Source organism: Leptidea sinapis, chromosome 29 (assembly GCF_905404315.1).
Source record: "Leptidea sinapis chromosome 29, ilLepSina1.1, whole genome shotgun sequence".
NCBI lineage: Eukaryota > Metazoa > Arthropoda > Insecta > Lepidoptera > Pieridae > Leptidea > Leptidea sinapis.
The window spans coordinates 6884702-6905662 of NC_066293.1; the positions used below are offsets into that span (position 1 = coordinate 6884702).

Genomic DNA, 20961 nt, shown 5'->3' on the forward strand with positions numbered 1-20961 from the left:
GACGCGTAGCCAGAGTTTTGCTGAAGACAATTTTTGGCGTGATTGTGAGTCTCATTTTCACACTGAACGGACATATTCACAGCATATAATACTATCATAGCAGAAGATATGTAGACTAAAAACTTCAGAACTTGTTCGATAAAAAATATTTAATCCATTATTCTAATTCAAATACTGGTATACAAATATAAATTACAAAACTAGTAATTTTTCTAATTGTACGAATTTCGTCAGAACTTGCTCGGTGGATAGTGAAAACGGGGCTTTACAAATTTTTCCACTTTTAACTTAACTATGCTTAGATTACTTCGCAGCGTCCAGCGTATACAGGCTACTAAGATCGTCGCCTCTCGTCTTGTTCTTCAAGTACTTGAACACTTTCCTGAAATTAAACCGTTCCAATATTTTTTTATGACAATAAGGAACGAGTGCTGATGGTAATTAATACGCCCTACCCATTCCAATACAATGACGCTCAGGATTCTTGAAAAAACACAAAAATTCTGAGCGGCACTACAATTGCGCTCGGCATCTTGAGACATAAGATGTTAAGTGTCATTTGCCCAGTAATTTCACTAGCTACGGCGGGCTTCAGACCGAAATAAAATAATATTTATACATTACTGCAGATAAAGGCAAAAATGAGAAAGAAACGTTCAGAATGAACATTTCCTTCACGGTGTTTCAGTTATATTGTACCAAGTACTTTTCTAAAAGCGAAGTAACATTTAAGTTGTTTTAAAATCATAAAAAATGTTTTCTCAGTAACTTTCACTGAAAGCATTTATGAGAAAAAACAGTGTCAAGAAAATAGTACAATTAACAACCGTATTTTTAAATCGCTAGTTCCTACGCCACTTTTAATAAAAAGCATACACTTACGGAAAGTTTAATGTACTGTTAATTCTGTTATCTTCCAATACTGAAAAAATTAACTTGTGAAATATAGCATATACGTAAATAAAAATAAAAATGCTTGAGAAATTTAGCAATTACATTAATAATTAGAAATAAGCTTGTGAATTGTTGCTATTACATTAATAAATGAAAATAAGATTGTGAAGTGTCGCTACCACATTAATAAATGAAAATAAGATTGTGAAGTGTCGCTACCACATTAATAAATGAAAATAAGATTGTGAAGTGTCGCTACCACATTAATAAATGAAAATAAGATTGTGAAGTGTCGCTACTACATTAATAAATGAAAATAAGCTTGTGAATTGTCGCTACTACATTAATAAATGAAAATAAGATTGTGAAGTGTCGCTACCACATTAATAAATGAAAATAAGATTGTGAAGTGTCGCTACTACATTAATAAATGAAAATAAGATTGTGAAGTGTCGCTACTACATTAATAAATGAAAATAAGCTTGTGAATTGTCGCTACTACATTAATAAATGAAAATAAGCTTGTGAATTGTCGCTACTACATTAATAAATGAAAATAAGATTGTGAAGTGTCGCTACTACATTAATAAATGAAAATAAGATTGTAAATTGTCGCAACTACATTAATAAATGAAAATAAGATTGTGAAGTGTCGCTACTACATTAATAAATGAAAATAAGATTGTGAAGTGTCGTAACTACACTAATAATTATAAATAAGATTGTGAAGTGTCGTAACTACACTAATAATTATAAATAAGCTTGTGAAGTGTCGTAACTACACTAATAATTATAAATAAGCTTGTGAAGTGTCGTAACTACACTAATAATTATAAATAAGCTTGTGAAGTGTCGTAACTACACTAATAATTATAAATAAGCTTGTGAAGTGTCGTAACTACACTAATAATTATAAATAAGCTTGTGAAGTGTCGTAACTACACTAATAATTATAAATAAGCTTGTGAAGTGTCGTAACTACACTAATAATTATAACTAAGCTTGAGAAATGTCGCAACTGACCATATCGAGCGTGGCGCGTGACTCCAGTCGTTCGGCAGAAACGCGACCAATCGTCGCAGCAACTCGCTGGGCACGTTCATGTCTGCGACAATTGTCGTGATGTCTACAGAGCTGACCCGCGGGTACCACATCCCGCTGGTCTCCTCCTCCGCCAGGTCTATCTGCATCGTCACCTCCCACACGGATCGTAAGGGTATATTAGCCACCTGGAATTTTTATTGCTGTATTAACAACTGTGAACCTCGCCTTGCAGTACTTAACAATACAAAGTATTATCTATACTTATAAATGGACAGCCTTTTTTCATTCGGTTATACTGCAAAAACTACTGAATCGATCGGAATAATACTTTATCTATACCCATGCTTTAAATTCTCTATTAAAGTTTCTGAAACAGCTTATTGCCAACATTAAAACATCCAATGTTCTAATAACCATTACATCATCCACACGAGTGTTGTAATGTTGAACTGAATTTCATAACAGCACTCCTATGTTTTTTTTTCGATCCCTTCATGCGCAAAGAGTTTCAACAGATAGCCACATTCTTATTACTCGATGCATGGTATCTGTATGAATTTCAAAAAAAAACATTTTCGTTAACCCGCGTTCCACACTACCAGAACGCCGCGCGCCGTAAAAAAAGTGGGTTATTCGAATCCCCGCCATCTTTCTTTGATATTTTTTGTTTTGTTTACAAAATATGAGCGATTCATTTTAAACGCTGCAAAAGAACATTATATTCGAGTGAATTTTAATAATTGGACTATACAAAATGTAAATTACTAATAAATTAAATAATTATTTCATTAATACTTAGTTTATTTGTATATAATCAGTAATTAGGGATCAATCCTGGGGCCCCTACTCTTCTCAATTTATATAAATGATATCGTTAATTTAGGATTACATGGTCATATAACCTTGTATGCAGATGACACCTGTCTTTTCTATTTTGGGGCTTCCATCAATGACATTACCCAACATGCGCAAAAGGATCTTAATGTTCTTTCCAATTGGTTACAATCAAATCTACTTACAGTTAATGGTACAAAGACTTCTTATATTATCTTTAGTGCGAAGAACAAACCAATACCTCCCTATAAACCCTTAAAAGTAAATGATGTTCCCTTAACAGAAAAGCACGTTGAGAAATATTTGGGATTACTATTGGACAGTAAACTGACATGGGGCGCCCATATTGAATATGTTAAAAAGAAACTCTCTTCTCTGTTGGGTTCACTTCGTGGCATAGTTCGTTCGATACCCCGCAAAGTTAGAATACTTATCTATAATTCATTAGTTAAATCACACCTTACATATCTAATTGAAATATGGGGCAGTGCTCAAAAAACCAAGTTAGCTGAATTGCAAACAATACAAAATAGACTCATAAAAATGTTATTCCATTTCGCTTATTTAACACCTACTTCTAAAATATACAAACAAACTAACCTCATGAACATAAAACAACTTTACACATACCATACATGTATACTGATACAAAAAATTCTACATAATTCCATCCATACATCAATCTTACTCACCCAAACTAAACATGCGTCTAAACGCAGCACGAGACGAGCCAGCTACTTGATACTACCTAAGACAAGAACAAATTACGGTAAGCGTATGTTTATTTACGAGGGCGCACAACTTTTTAATAGTCTACCTTCATCTCTCAAAAAGATTAGGTCACTAAAAACATTTAAACGTGAGCTATCAGACTATATTGTTTCAAAGTTTTTATAAAACACATGTCTGAAATTGTTTGTTATGTGACAGTGCCCTGTAAAAGTGTGTAATCTTAAATTTTGTGAAGAAGAATAAGTACATAATGTGTAATATGTATGTACTGAACATCTAAAGAACGGCGGATAAATTATTACATCATATTTTTATGTTCTCATGTAAGTGACAATATTATGTTTTTAATGAGAAATAAATATCTTTAAACGTAATTAATGATATAAGTTACTACTAGGACTGGTGTTTTAATGTTAGCAGTAACTGTTTCAGAATCTTTTATAGAGGATTCATATTCTGGGTGTAGATAAAGTCTTGTATGCAACTGTTGATAATAAGGTATTAAAACACTCATGTGATACTATTATCAAATAAATCCACATTCGTGTTTTAATACCCCTTCTTACATAACAGTTGCATAAATAACTAACATACCATTCATAGGCACAAATTCACTTAATTTGCTAGAAACTGTCATAATCATAATTTTAATTAATTATTAATTTTAACACGAGGAATTTGTTACTGCCCTGGCGTGGCATAAACATTCAAAACAAATGTATTACGAAATTTAAAAGAATTGTGAAAAAACATTTGTGTGGTAAACTATAACATAAATTATTTTCATAATGATTCCGCAGATCGGGAATGGAGCGACCGCCGTTCTTGGGTTTGAGGCATTCATTTCAAATCCTATTTTGAATAAAAATATTTGAATTGGAATTCACGTAAGATAATATATATATATATATATTATCTTACTATTATACATATATATATTATATTATATATATATTATCTAACGTGAATTCGAATTCAAATATTTTTATTCAAAATAAGATTTGAAATGAATGCCTCAAACCAATCAATATATATATAAATGTATAAATATATCCATGAAAACAGGCCAGGTTTCATGCTTTAGTGTGCGTCACAAGCTACGACTTACACTTGCGATTTGTATGACACACTGTGTGTGCATTGCTCAAAATAGAGGTTTACTCTAAACTCAATTTTTTTCGACGTTTACACAGCTGTCATAGTCTATCTAGACGTATTAATGATCTAATGGTGCGTACAGACTCCAGATTGATGAAACGTAACATGAAATGTATCATGCAACGCAACGAGCATTACAAGCCTCGGAGCGACCCGTGATTTGTTGGTTTTTCTAACAAACACATAGGGGCGCGTTCGCAGCGCAATGGCTTCGTAGTGAATGAGCGCGCTATGCGGCCACGCTTCCAGCGAACATGCAATGAAAAGTAGAATGTTACATTTCATGTCAAGTTTCACTAGTCTGTACGCACCATAAGTTATTTACCTTAAGCGTGAGATATCCATCGCTGGTAATGTCGTACGCGAGGTGTACCCGCGCGTCTTGCATGGCGCGTGCCCACTGCTGCGCAAGCCGGGCCAATAGCACGCAGCGACGCAACAGAGCGGGAACGTCGCGGGCGACTCTACACTCATCACGTGCGGACGCACGACGCATGGCTTCCGCGGCGAAACGCACGCAAAGCTGCACTAGCGGTTGTGATTCACCTGAAAACAACATTTAAATAGTTCGAGTGCCGCATCATTCATAAATTTCAGCTACAAATATAATTTGCGTAATTAATCGCGAAAGGGAGGGTTATTAGTTAAAATTTAGAAAGAGCGACATCTAAGATGTGTTTACCATCAAAAGAGTACATACATGCCACACTATTAATAGTAATACCAGACGAGCTTGTAAACTTTCTAACGAAAAATTTGCAAATTTAGATACTTTTCAGTTGCCGTTTGCAAAATACAAAATTATGATTAAAAAAGCCATATCTAAACATGAGTAGCTTAAATAAATCTTTCTGTTTTATTTTGATAACGTAAAATATATTAAGTTTTGTATTGTATAGGTCAGGAGTGCTCAAGCTTGAACTGCTGGCAATCTACGTCAAAATTGTTAGTCTACGATCGATCGGCTCTGAGAGGCTTCAAGTATGTGTGATGAAGGAATGTCGTCTAGGTAGTGTGTCACGATGACATAGATATTACTTTTGCACAAAATATGCATTTTTTTAGTCAAGGTAAGTGTAGGTCTGCTGTTAAATGTCAATGAAAAAACTCATAATTATAATTCAAAATTGCGAGTTCATTGGTTCTTACAAAACAAACGCGTTCTAAAGTTCTAAGCTTAACTAAATAGTGACTTTGGATGTTGAAGTGTGATACTGCATGTCCTGAGCATACTTTTCATAAGATGGTACGTAATTACTGATTTTAATTTATTATACCGGATTTTTTCTCGAGACCGACTCAAAAAGCACTCGCGATCGACCGATCGAAGTATTATATTTTATCACTTTATTTGCATTTGAAAACATTATATTAGCCGTATTTATAACAAAGCACCCACAATGTAAGTTGTTATAAAATAAGTTTATGGAACTATAGATCTTGATTAAATAAAATAGTTAATAGTTACTTAAGTATTTGATGTTGTGACTGTTTGTATCTTAAATAAATAAAATAAAATAACTAAATAAATCTCAAGTCAATTTCCGAATCTGCAATTATTGGGGTTGAGCAGGTTATCAACTGTAAAGTAAATCCTGTAGATTGAACCACAGCATGAGAGTTGACATAACAAGATATACGATCGATGCATCACTCGGACGGTGGGCTCAGTTGGTAAGAGCGCTCGTTCGGAACTTAAGAGGTCACGGGTTCGAGCCCCGCACCGTTCATAAAATTTAATTTTAAAACGAAGTAAATAACTTTCAAATTGACGACCCATATAGCCGAATGGTTAGTGACCCTGACTACTAAGATAGAGGTCCCGGGTTCGAATCCCGGTAAGTGCAATCTATACTAATATATAAAGCTGCAGTGTTTGTTTGTTTGTTTGTTTGTTTGTTTGTTTGAACGCGCTAATCTCTGGTACTACTGGTCCGATTTGAATGATTCTTTCAGTGTTGGGTAGTCCATTTATCGAGGAAGGCTATAGGCTATGTTTTTTTTTCAAAATTAGGGATCCGTAATAAAATTGCTATTTTGTAACACAAGGTGTAAAATCGAAAACCTATTTTTGCGTGCGCTGCAAAAACTATTGACAATAGAACAAAATGATGTACAGGCTATAATATAGGCAATATTTTATTACTTATAAAACTATCGTGTGAATTATACTTTATATGGCAAAACAACGTTTGCCGGGTCAGCTAGTCATTTATATGATGAATATGGATGTTTGTTTCCGAGTCATGGATATTTATATGTATTTATGTATGTTTAAGTAAGTATATTGTACTAAATATATCGTTGTTTTGTACACATAGTACAGGCTAAGCCAAGTTCGGGGCAAGATAATTTGTGTAAAAGTGTGTCAATGTTATAAAAAATATATATATATATAAAAACACAAAGCAGGTTTATGGTAACAGTATCATCCAGCCACCACAAGTGGCGCCCGTTTACGAGCATGACGCATGGACCAACGTGACTTACTTGAGCGGACAGGGTCAATCTGTACAGACAAGAGTGGAGTGTCGGCCCGGACCTTCGACCGCGAGGAGTTGTGCACACTGTGCATGAGACGGACAGACAGACGGACATGAGAGCGCAGCAGCAGGAACGACCACACGTCATTCGCAGACGACTCCCACTCACAATCTCGACTCCTGAAATTAGAGAGGGATAAATTATAAAAGTTACTTCTATTAGCGGGTTATGGAAAAATTGGACGTAGTTCCTGAAAATCATTCCAAGCCACAAACATCACATTTTAAGGAATTCGTGTTTAAATTTTAATAAATATTAGTGTTTTTTAATAAGTATTATTTATTCCATACATGTGGGTTGGGCTACTAAGTCATGATGTCATTTAAAGAGAGACAGAAGGGCCGCCATTTTTTGACAGTCAATTTCGATTATGATTGTGGTTTGGAACTTTTTCTGGAATTATGTAAATTTATACGATACGCACGCACACCGTCACGCAAATTCGACACCCTGAAGTTAGCTGGTCAACTAGACCATTTGTATCATACTTCAGCTACCAAGCCTCTTGTAACTCATATGTATACTGAACCACAAACAATGGACGAGAATTAAATAAATCTATACTAATATTATAAAGCTGCAGTGTTTTTTTGTTTGTTTGTTTGAACGCGCTAATCTCTAGTACTACTGGTCCGATTTGAATGATTCTTTCAGTGTTGGGTAGTCCATTTATCGAGGAAGGCTATAGGCTATTGTTTTTTACAAAATTAGGGATCCGTAATAAAATTGCTATTTTGTAACACAAGGTGTAAAATCGAAAATCTATTTTTGCGTGCGCTGCAAAAACTATTGACAATAGAACAAAATGATGTACAGGCTATAATTACTTACTTATTATTACTTATAAAACTATCGCGTGAATTATACTTTATATGGCAAAACAACGTTTGCCGGGTCAGCTAGTTTGAATATATAATTTCAATTTATATATAAGTTTCAAAAATTAAAATAAAATAATTTATCTCTAGTTATATAAAAATAACTTAATGATATTTAATTATACCGTTCATTGGTTATATTTAATACCTTCTGGATTAAAATATGGTTAAAATATATATATATATTTTTTATGAAAATAAGGGACGAGACGAGCAGTACATTCTGTTAATGTTAACTGATACACCTTGCCCATTACAAGGCAGTGCCGCTCAGGATTTTTGAAAACCCCAAAAATGTTAGTTTTATTTTTTACTTCAAGGAAGGGCAAAGGTAGTATACCTTTACCATACAGCAGCTAACTGGGGAAATGTGAAAGTTACAGAATATATCTAGCAGCATCTTGGCAAATTAAAATCACAAGTCATATTATTAATGTAAAAATCTTGTCAAACAGATTATAATTATCAAACAATAAAGGACATCTCTTTAGTTGTTTAGATTTGAAAATTTTCAAAAAAAATATTATTACGGTTGAGCGACTGTATAGTAAATCCTGAAGATGGAGTCACAACCTGAGAGTTGAACAAGACATACCAAGATTTACGGACGATGCGTCACTCGGACGGTTGGCTCAGTTGGTAAGATCGCTCGGTCGGAACTCGAGAGGCGCGGGTACGAGGTCCGCATCGTCAATAAATTTTGATACAGATTAAATTTGTAGAATAAAGGACTTATTTAAAATCAACTCACCCCATAAATGTCAATGTATCAATCTTAGCGACAACATTGAAATTAGATTCAGTATCTGTGACAGGGTTTTTCAAACTCTTTTCACTTGCTGAGTCCGAGCTCCAAACAACATCCATAGATTTAATCTCAGAAACAACAGTCAAATTTCTTGGTAATTCAACGCTCATAAGAGATGAAACTGTCTTTGCAATATTCTCTGATTCAATTGACATTGAGGACTCCTTCAACGCTATCCCTACTTCTTCAGTCAATGATTGAGCATCGACATCCTTTATGTTATACTCCGTCAGAAGCTGTTGAACTATCATACAATCATTTTCATTTATATTCTTTAGTTTACTCGGTGATTTTCTATTTTCTACAGTTTTTTGTTTCTTATTGATTGGACTACTTGAGACTTTAAGCAACTCTTTGATTGAATTTCGTGTTTTGTGTTTCTTTTCACTATCTGGACTGAAACTACGTTTCCTAGTTGATATTATCACAATATCTTCATCTGTTAATGTAACTTTTGAATCAACATCAGATGAGAGTTCACTAACTTCGTCTGTCTTGTTGTCTGTATCCATTACTTCTACTGATGTTTTACTTGTGTTATTCGCAGTACTCTCAAATGACATGTCATCAGTAATTGCGCATTTTGGTTTTTCATCATCAACCAGTGTTAAGGAAGAGTGCGCATCCAGCAATTCATAATCTTTTTTCATTGCAATTACTGTATTTACTTTTTTGTCGTTTATGTCTACAGCCATAGCAACAGTGGAACAATCAACAGATAATATTTTGGTTGCATTCACTTCTTGTACCTGCTTGGGTTTTTGTTCAATCTCAACTTTAAAATGGGCAAATTCTATGTTTTGTTCAACCACACTCGGTTTGGGCGTACACTGTACTGAATTATCACATTCGGATTTAATTGTTTCTGTCGATTTAACTGGATTGTACCTATGCACGTTTTCATAATCGACTGGAGCCAGTAGCACATTATTGAGTGGATTGTTATGATCAAAAACTAAAACGTCATCACCCGTTGAATATTTTCTTTGGCTTATGTTCTTATTTTCTGGTATGTGACTGCATTTCATATCTAGATCCGTATCCTCGTAATGAACTCGTTTTTGTTCATAAAAACCGTCTCCCATTGAGGTGTTCAAAGACACCGGGCTGACAGGTTTTTTCAATGCACTAGAAACCGATTTGTTACCTAATTCGGATATTTCATTAACTAGAGATTCAGTTTTCGTAAATCCGGACTCGGACACGGATTGGGAGTGTAAATCAACATCTAAATCAATCTGACTTGATGCAATGAGATTAGCTTGAATTTGTGCACTTGTTCTGGATTGCGATTGCTTCGGCGATTTGTCTATATGTCGTTCAAATGGCAAGACATCCGCCATTGGCTTTACTAAATCATCCATAAGTTCTTTAACGCCATCTCTGAAATCGTAAGTAGGAATTACTTTCCCTTTATCCTTCACACATTTCTCAGTGTTCGATGTCTCACCAATAACGGATTTTATTAAAGGCGTATTTATATCACATGCAGCATCTTTGTTATCTGTATACGAATCATTAAAATGCAGAGTCTTGACAACGTCGCTGCTAATTCTGATCGATTTTCTTCCATGGTAAGCGATAGCTAGTGTATCATCAGGATTGTAACTAGTATTGTCTATATCTGCATCACTTTCATCTAATTCAAACTGTGATTTATGTAGAAGTGCTTGTGCCATAGAAATACTATGCAGCATATCCTCTCTACTGATTGCTATTGAACGTCTTCGAGTAAGATTTAAAGTAACACCTTGTTTGCTTTTGTTCAACATTTCTTTAGATTCTGTTTTGTTTAATTTATCACAAATTTTATTTTGTGAAGTATCCGTTAATTGGGATAACATACTCAATAATTCTGCTGTATCATTAGCATTCTTGAAAGGTTTTTTTTTCTCAGAAATACTTGATGTATTCATTTTATCCCCTTCAATATTACTATCATTTTTATTAATTATTGGACTTGAAACTTTTTCAAAATGTCTATTTGACGACAACTTACCCTCTTTAGCAGCTGTTTTAAGCAGATCTATTTTATTTTGAAGATCTTCCACTATATTTGATTCCTCATATGTTATGGCTGGTATTTTATCTTCAATTTGGGATAGATTCTCAATTTTTACAGATTCACGTAACTGAACATGTTTTTTTTCATTAAAATCATCATTACTGTCTTGTGTTATAACAAAAAGACTCTCCTGAGAGTGTGACTCCGTCTCCACACATTTTAAAGGATCTTTTATGTTTCCATCAATAATTTTTGATTGTATGTGTTCGTTACTACTAGGTGATACAACAGACAAATTAGGTGATGATGCAGTTGAATTATCTGAAATACTTTTAACATCATTTAATTGTTCATTTATAATGTTCTCAGGTGCAGTTACAATATCTGATGATGAAGTATCCATTCTATCTTTAAATGGTTCTAAGCCTGCTATTTCAGGTAAGTGATTTATTTTATCATCAGATGAAGTGGAACAACCAGGAGTTGAAGTGTCCATGCTCTCTGCAGTGTATTTAACAATGGTCAATGATTTGTTGTTAATATTATTATCAGCAATAGAGGACATATCTAAGAGTTCATGGAGCATTGATTTTTTTGCTTCAGAGTATTGTGATGAAGGAGGTTTGGAAGAATGCGTTTCTTCAGCCGGATTTTTATCAAAAATACGTTCTTCTACTAAATTACCTGATTTACTTTTGTTCAGACATACATCTACTTCTGATTTCCCATCATCTTTTTCGTCTTTAGTTATTGATTCCATTGTACTTATATCGTCATTACTTATTGTCTTTGTCTTTGAGGAAACTAATCCAGTAACTTGAAATACTAAAACTCCTTGTTGTTCAACAACCAAATCAGACTTTTCATTTGGCTTACCACTATCCAAATTATTAAGGTTCGTCAAACCAAATGATGATGATGATGACGGTAATAAGTTTTTGGTAATTTCAGAATAATTATTTTTCTTCAAAGCAATATCATTTCCTGTGATTGTGTTTTGTTTACTATACGTTTCTGCTATCATTTCTTCATCTTTAACAATCAACTTAATACAATTTTCTTTTTGGTTACCATTATTCATATTTTCTAAGTTCATCAAATCATTAGATGATGATGACAATAATAAGTTGTTGGTGCTTTCAGAACTTTTTTTGTTATTGAAATTAAATTCATTTTTAGTTATTGCACTTAATTTATTATCTGATTCTGCTGTAGTTTCTTCATCACTAATTTGAGATATCGACATATCTTCTTTAAATTGAGTTCTATCCAGTGTGAGATCTTTTTTTAAAGACACAATGTTTATTGTATGTTGTTCTGGTATATTAGTAGTACCTTGGCTAGTAGGATTACTCAATTCGTCCGCAACAGGGCCATATTCTTCAGTCTTAACAAATGTAGATGTATTCTGACTAACAGTCGTACTTTTTTGCATCAATAGATTATGGGTAATAGGTTGAGTTATAGAAATATCCACATCACCTTCAAAATATACAGTCTTTGCTGTATCATTTTCATTCAGTAGGATATTGGTAGGCACTGCTTGAGTCATAGATAGATTATCATTAGTCTTTTGCATCAGTAGATTATGGGTAATAGCTTGAGTTACAGAAATATCCATATCACCTTCAAAAAATACAGTTTTTCCCATATCATTCTCATTCAGCAGGATATTGGTAGGCACAGCTTGAGTCATAGATATATCAATTTCATCACTAATAGTTTTCCTTCTATTTTCGAGTATTATACACTCTGGTAGGGCCTGTGTCATTGATATATTACTAATATTGTTTTTGAAGTGTATTGTCTGATTTTGATTAGGCATAACTTTGGCTGACAATGCTTGTGTCAAGGAAATGTCATTGGCGTCATAGATCGTTGTGCTGTGTGCAGCGTGTTTCTTATTATTTTCATAAATATTAGCTGGTACCGGTTTCGTCATTGAAATATCATTGCTTTCACATATAGTTTCATGTTTAACGTTATCAGTTATAACCTGAGCAGGAATCGCCTGAGTTATCGATATATTACAAGAAGAATCTTCAAAGACAATTGTTTTTCTTTTCTGACTTTCAGTTGTGCTACTTAATCTTTGTGATATAATGTCGCCATCATTTACAACATTTGCCACAGATCTTTTCGCAGGAATAAAATTTGGCAAATCGTCATCTATGTTTAAAACTATAGCCTTCCGTCGTACTTTTTCAGTTGTGACTGAAATTTGTTGTGGTTCAAAAGTATTCTTGTCAGACTGTAATGTTAATCTTTTTCCATCAAAAACTAAAACTTTATCTGATGCTTCATTCACGGCAAAATTATCAGCTTCGCAGGGTGTGATATAAGGATTAACAGCTATATTTTCTTTATCTTCGGGATTGTCAATGTTTAACGACTTTTTGGGAAGTAAGCTATTAGGACGTACTGGTTTACTTTTCGACACTTCTTGAACTGGACCGTGAACTGTATCAGTAATAGACATATCGGATTGTTCATTTCTGGGCGCGATATGCGTCATATTCAAATCTATTTCAATATATTCAGATGGATCTTGTCGGTCAAATGCAGGACCAACCACATTTAATGTGTTCTTTAGATCCTGTTGTATCATATCCAAATCATCGCATTTACCGAGCGTTTGCATTATTGAGAAATCTACATTTAAATGGCTTGAACATCCAGGCCCTACAGTGGGTACGGTAATATCATCTTTGAAGAGTTTCTGGTGTGTCTCCGTAAGTGCACTATGCTCGAAATTTTGAACAGGCGCCGTAAGTTTTTCATTATCATCCATGGAGTCCAATGCAGCGAACTGTTGAGTGAAATTCCCATTATTTGTACAATTGTGAATCTGTTTCAGGTAAGTAGGTATAAGCTCTTCTCCGCAGTCTTCTGCTTCAAGATCTTCAAATTGGTCTTCGAATATTCTTCTGCCCAAGTGAGCAACTTGCCTCTGTGAATTGGTAGCTGCTGCATTGCCAGATGTTTGTAAAGAGTTATTGTGCTCTTCATAAAAATTCTTCCAAGTAGTTGTCCCTTCATTGTTACAAACAAACTCCCTGAAATTTAAGAAAATGTTTATTAAAGTTGCTCATTTAAATCAATTTAGTTTACAAATTTTTTTTACAAATCACAAATTTATTTATTGCTACCCAGTTTATTGATATAATTTTTTGGGTGCCTTTTTTAGATGACAAAACCCGTGTCAGGAGATCCACCTCTTCCATGTGTACAATTATCTAAATATACAATAAATAAAGGCAACTGTTTACGCGAGTAAATGTGATTGCGCTAAAAAACACGTGAATTATTCAATATTTTAAACGGACACTATTTATCCAGACGTTTCGTTTTCAACTTAACAGTGAACAAGTTCACCGGTTTGGATGACAGGAGTCGAGGAACTGATGTAATAAAAAGCAAGTTTTTGAAAGTTTGACTTTAGAGCCATTTATTGCATCAGGTAATCAATACTACGAGCATGTTGATTATGGATTCTTTGAGCAATTAATGTTTTATTTATTGCAGGAACACCAAAGGACAATACGTCATATTTCGTCCACATTACGTTTATGTCTGACGCTCCTACCATAGGCGATCGCGAAGCTATCTAAATTGACTCGTAGGTGTAGCGAAGACTTATTTGCAGTTTTAGATATTTATGTTTTTGTGAGTGCTAGAGTACTTCAAAAAGTGCTTATACCGGTATGAAAATTCGACAACAACTAGCGAAAAAATCAAAACAACGACACAATATTATGTACCTTCCCATGCAGTTTCTAAACATTACTTCAGATTGGTTAAATTTTGGAGGAGAGGAAATTGCCGTGAACCAAACAATGATTTTTGGGTTTTTTACACACGATTTTAGCCGGAGTTACAGTTGTCCTTATCGCACTGATTATTGTCTCGCCCACGTTAGCGCACCGCTATATTTTACGGTTTCAGAATTTATATATGGAAAGGGAGGACAAACGAGCGTACGGGTCACCTGATGTTAACTGAGCACAGCCGCCAACATTCTCTTGCAACACCAGAGGAATCACAGGAGCGTTGCTGGCCTTTCAGAAAGGTGTGCGCGCTTTTTTTAAAGGTACACATGTCGTATCATCCAGGAAACACAGCACACATTCAGATGGTGCGGAACATCGGGAATGATAGAAGCGAAGGTGAAATTCGGCAGCGAATCAGGTTAAAGAGCTCTACGGAACACTCCCTGTGTTAAGGTAATAGAAGGAAGACACACAATGAAACGACGTCTCTACGCAACGCCAGGTGATCGAGCCGTTCACAGAGCACTGGGTCGGCAATTCGAGCAGGTCTGCGTTGCACGCAGTCCAATGCTTCAAGCTGATAATGGGGGTGCCAGAACAGAGGTGACAGCAATATACTTCATATGTGACCGAACCTGCGCTTTGTAGAGCGATAAAATGTGGGCCGGCTTGAAGTATTGCCGTGCTCTATTTATGACGCCCAGCTTCTTCGAAAAGAATTTTGATTTGCCTTCCAAATGACCGTGGAATTGGCAATTTCGAGACCCAGTATTCCGATACTAGGCGAGGCTTTAAGCGAAGTGTTGTCGAAGAGCGATGAAACGACAAATGGATCTTTTTAATTGCAAACACGCAAACTTATTAAATTAAATTACTTAATTAAATAACAAACTAATTCTTAAAAACGTCTCATCTAGTACTAGTACCATTGAATGGTGATGCATATGTTACATAATATGAACCATATTGGACTATAAGGCAGGTTTGCATCATAGGAGCTGTTATGCTTTAAGTAAAGTAAGTTTGCACCATCATATTTCTTGGCATAGGTAGTTAAAGTTAAAAAGTGACATATTGTAGTACAACATCCCTGTTCAATTAGTATTGTTTTTCGCACTAGAATAATAGATGGCGCTAGGCTCTACTTGGGTCGCGTTGACATTGGTTAATACGTAATATAGGATATGAGCAAGTTTATTTTTACAATACTTGCAGTTTGGTTTTATATATACAGTGTACTTGAGTGTAAATAAAGTGGTTAGTAATACAGTAAAGGTGATTGTTTTTATTGTGCTTGATCCCGAACAAACGAAATTGTACAATCCCCCCGCTAGATTCTGCAGGAATAAGTATATTTGATACAACTAATTTGAAATGAATGTTGAGGGAGTATATATTCTTTTAATTTTAATACAAAATTTAAGTTGTATATTTACTATTTGCGATAAACTATGGTTGCCAGTTAAAAATGGCTATGTAAAATTACTTTTATCAAATATAAGAATCCAAGAATCAAACTTATAGAATTAAGCAGTTGGGTCTTTTGCTATCATGTCAATATGGAATATTGATTTGAAACTTTTGACAGGGCACTATTTAACACTATCAATAGCTTTAACCGGTGACAATGGTACAGTTAATGGTTAAAGTTTTGAGGTCATCTAAAAATCGTCAAATAGTGCAACACATTTTGTACTTGACTGGTACTCAAACATGTTTGTTATTGCTAAAGTTAGTTCAACCCAGCCTAATTTGGTCAAGCTTAATGGTTATTTCTGTAGCTTATACTTACGCGACACCAGTCTTTCTGGAGAAGCTGACCCTCCTGTTTTTGGTTGTGTCTGTCGGTGTGGCCACATTAAACTCCAACTCTGAGAATGGTGTTCGAGGTGGCCGCTGGTTCTTGAGTATTGAAGAACGGCGCTTTCGGCTGTGTACAAAATCAAACACTCAAAGTTCTGATACTACATTGATCCATACAAATGTATTTTTAGCTAAACCTAGAATAAGAGACTATTCCCTTTGTGAATGTTGCCTAGATGAGGAAAATGTGGATCATTTGTTCTACGATTGCCCTTAACGTTCCCCACCCAACTTCCTTTAAATAGCTCATCTCCCGAGTTTACACTGGTTTTTTTAAATATTTTGTGTAAATATATTACAAAGTATAAGATTAAGTTGTAAATATCACTAAATACTTATAGTTAATAATTTAAGTACCTAATTATATTTGTGTATTTGCTTTATGGTCTAACAGCCTTTTGAGTTAATCTAGTGAAAAGCTAGTGTAATATAATGCAGTCAATAGTGAAACCAAAGAGGATGTTAATATTACATAATAAGGGACTACCTAAGTAAAAATTGAAATTTAGTATAAGTATGAAACATGCAGTGGTTTGAAATAGTAGTAATTACAGTATGGTGATTCGCAACGAAGTATAATCCAGCAAGTTTGAAAGCACACAGTTGCTGATAAAAGGTGATTTTTACAGTGGATCTCTATTTTTTACAAGATTATAGCCATCTTCTATCAAACTATCAATGAATTCATGTTTCTACAATTGAGCGAATTACTTTTTTCTTAGAGTTTTGCTGGGCTGAGTGAAACTAACATGTGCTAAGTGTAAAGAATACAAGAACATAGTGTCATCCTCTTAAAAGAGACAGTAAGAATAGTACTGCTAATGGACACTTTCTTAGTTTTGCTCTGTTTAGTAAATTAAAGGTAAATTGATTAGTAGCCGCGAATGTAATCAAAATGATAAAAATTTAGGTTTTTACAGACTAATAACAGATACATCACTATTGTAAAAAAGGAATCTAAATAAAATAAAAGAATTATATAATATTGGATAATATATCCTAGAACAGTATCACTGATAACAGAAATGAATACAAACATAAAGACATGACAACAGAACAACAGAACTTTAACATGACATTGGCTAAAGTGTGATAAAATTCCACAGAAGCCACAGGAAGTATAGAATGTAAATACCAGCTGGGTATAGAATTTCGTTCAATTAATGCGAAATACAATTTTGTTTTTATTACGTAGGAATAAAACTGTGAGTTTGATAAACTTAAATTAGAATTTGAAACACACTGAGATATACCATCCGAATTGGGAAAAATCTACAATGCAATCTCTGGCTTAGTTTAGGATTCAGCACCGTGCAGTTACCTATTTCATTATATATTCATAGTACACTTGCATTGTAACGAACCATTGTGTAATCGTGTTGAGAAAATAAGGTCTTATCATTATTATTATTATAATATAGGATGTGATAAGTCAATCTTGCCATTGCAAGTCCCTAATTCAAGTTGATCTCATTTTTTGGACAGGAGGACAAATGAGTGTAGTGGTTACCAGTAAGCAAACTAAAGAGGAATTACAGCAGTGTGTTGCCCGCATAAGGTAATTCCAAAGTTTGGGAGTATGTTTGTATCAATTCCATGGACAGCAATGTGGCAATCAGCACACATCCAGCTTGATATTGGAGTTCAGGGCACAAACATAAAGTTGGACTTCGGCAGTGGAAATCAGGTCAGGCAAGGAAGAATAGCTCTATGTGCAGAAGATGTCTGGTTGAGGACAAAAGGGTCACTCATGTAGCCTTGGCATATGCAGGAGTGGCCAACCAATGTGCGAAAACTTAAGTAAATGTGAAGTCACTGAATAATACTGAACTTCTGGAAGAAGCTGAGCTGTTTGGAGTGAATAGCAAATACTACAGGTAAAATGGATGCAAATAAGTGGTTTAATTACGGAAACAAGAGCCCCTATACCAATACCAAGGGCACAATTAAAAGAGAATAAGTATAATGTAATTCTCTGTTTTATTTTTGAAAACTGCAGTAAATTTTCAGGCAGACTCTGGGGTACCTCCAAAAGCCTGAAAATTGCTATGAAGGCTAGGAATTGTATAAAACCAGGGAAAAAGAAAGGTACTGGAAACTTTTGACCTCTGAACTTTGCTACAGGAAGTGTACAAAGCCTCTAGGTATTAATTCTCATTATTTCATTTTATATCACAAAAAAAAATATTACATAGAAGTGTAAGGAAAAGAGAAGAAATATCTTATAAAGATTTCTTTAATTTATATTCAAATATAGAAGACTGTTTGAAGGATGATGTGAAAATACAGTAGAGACTTTATTATTCAGATCAAGTTATATGTATTAGTGACTATCCATAACAAAAATCATATAACTTGGTAATTTAAACCAACATGATCTACATTTTCAGTTAGATGCTTGATAAAAGTATTTTAAGCCCAGTAAATGCTTTGATAATGTACTGCAAAAGCTGAAGCATTATAAATTTCATTTTCATAATTTAATAGTCGCTGACACTACCCCACAATTGCATGCCTTACATCATTTCGAAGACCATATTGTACATTGGTCTATTGACAATTCTTAGTTTTGACAAAGCAGCTAGTATAAATTATCAATATATGTATTTATAAAACTCCAATCTAACTCAATACATAAAAACATATCTGATGTTGTCCTTATGTTTTAAAGTGGTGCCTCCTATTCCTACGGGTGGGGGGTAGCTTCCCCCTAGGGTAAGTGACTTTCACAGACTTAACTAGATGTGCTGCGTTTGATTTCGATATTTTTAGCCACTCAGTGAACAACGAATCCGTTATTATTAAAGAACGAAGTCTAAGAAAAAAGTCGCTTATAACTAATAATGATCACGTTAATAATATAAAATAAGGAATCTTCAGATCAAAACATTCAAGACAACAGAACAAGTTGGGGTCAAACTTCGCATTTGCTTCGTCAAGCAAAAGCGAAGTAATATCTAAGAATTCTGTACGCGTATCATACTTACGTAGCAGCTGCATCCGAAGCCCTATTTGTCTGAGTATCATCCATTAGAGTAATTCACTTTTATCATTAATTTAAAACATAAATCATTGGCGATTTTGTATTGTTTATAAAAAACAAACACAAACACTTAAAACTAATTCAAACACTACATGCAAACGGAAAATAATATTTAAATTTTACTTGAAAGCTGTCATATTAACACTGTCTTCTGTCACTATGGGTTTTTCTTAGAATAATAATTGGATAAATCTTCTCATACTTCGTTGAACGTCTTCAACTTATAGAGAGAGAATGAATGTTATAATAATAAGTTAAAGAAACTTGTAACTATTTTAAATGATTGCTCCCACTACTTGGATTGATTAAACAACAAATTTTATTCTCATAAAAAATTATGGACGAGAAGCATTTTTAGAGGCTCGGGTTTGAATCCAGCAACATTTATAAATTACGATATGAATAAACTTTGTAATAAAAATTATGAAATTATAATTTAAGTATGTACTTACTCTTATTATCCAGTTTTTCGTTAGTAGCAAAAGTACAATATTTTTTGTTTTGAATTAATATACCTAGTTAAACTTTTAATTATGGACCGCTATTTAACTGTTCAGACTGATATACTGATATTTTGCTCTGTTCTTATGTAAAATTACACTTATACTTACAGAATGAAAACTACTGCTAATACAGTTATGGATAAAAGGGTAAAGTATAAGGACAAAACGCCAATCCACAGTATGAACTCCGCATAGTCACTTATATTCAGTAGTCTGTACATTGAAAAAGTAGTATGAACATTTCTATAAATTTTTCTAAAATTTTTGTAAAAACATTAAAAAATTTAATCAATGATAAATATTATCATAATGACACTCATGAAAGATTTATAAATACTACGTCATTGATCACAATTTTTTTCAACGAGCGCTAATAAATCCTCTTCCATCCTGAAAGAATAACCTTATTCAGGTGAGCAAAAAGGTTTTTGTTAAGTTATAATATTCAAAAAATAAAGATAAATATTATTTTTCACATTTTTATGGTAATAATATAATATTATAAACTGTGTGTATTTGTAACACTGTAGTAAACATGGTAACTAGAAGAAATATTCTATGATTTTCAGACTGTACAAGTAAACATTACAAGATTTTCAATAACCTAATAAATATATTATTATGCGTTAAACTATGATTTGTACCAAAAATTAAAATTCTTTTGTTTTTTAATTTACCATAATATTTGTTTGATCAAAATAATTACCATTATTATCTATACATTCCTGCCATCTAATAGCAAGGTCATTTATGCCTTTGCAATAGAAATTGCTGTATATTTTATGTACAATTATGGAGACAGTGATACAGTCCCGATGTCTTAACCTCAATTTTCACACCTCCATGTGTGTAGCACGTGCGCTCAAGTACACGTTGGGGTCACAA

General features: G+C 33.9%; 1 protein-coding gene across 2 annotated transcripts; it reads right to left on the reverse strand.

The window, feature by feature from the left end:
- Window positions 1–131: 131 nt before the first annotated feature.
- LOC126973342 (uncharacterized) lies at window positions 132–20443 on the reverse strand. 2 transcript variants are annotated; one of them, XM_050820564.1, is made up of 7 exons: window positions 20185–20443; window positions 16460–16597; window positions 8836–13953; window positions 7153–7325; window positions 4988–5208; window positions 1918–2123; window positions 132–382 (listed from the first exon to the last, which is right to left on the reverse strand). In XM_050820564.1, the coding sequence occupies exons 1-7, from the start codon at window positions 20295–20297 to the stop codon at window positions 304–306; spliced, it is 6048 nt and encodes a 2015-aa protein (XP_050676521.1). In that variant the 5' UTR covers window positions 20298–20443; the 3' UTR covers window positions 132–303. The 2 variants fall into 2 exon arrangements, with proteins under 2 accessions (XP_050676521.1, XP_050676522.1); XM_050820565.1 differs by lacking the exon at window positions 20185–20443 and adding an exon at window positions 19518–19666.
- Window positions 20444–20961: the final 518 nt, after the last annotated feature.

Coding starts and splice junctions, on each gene's coding strand:
- LOC126973342 (XM_050820564.1), bottom strand. CDS start 20,297: ATGTACAGACTACTGAATATAAGTGACTATGCGGAGTTCATACTGTGG. Junction 16,598..20,184: donor TTAGCAGTAGTTTTCATTCT/GTAAGTATAAGT, acceptor TTTTGTACACAG/CCGAAAGCGCCGTTCTTCAA. Junction 13,954..16,459: donor TCCAGAAAGACTGGTGTCGC/GTAAGTATAAGC, acceptor CTTAAATTTCAG/GGAGTTTGTTTGTAACAATG.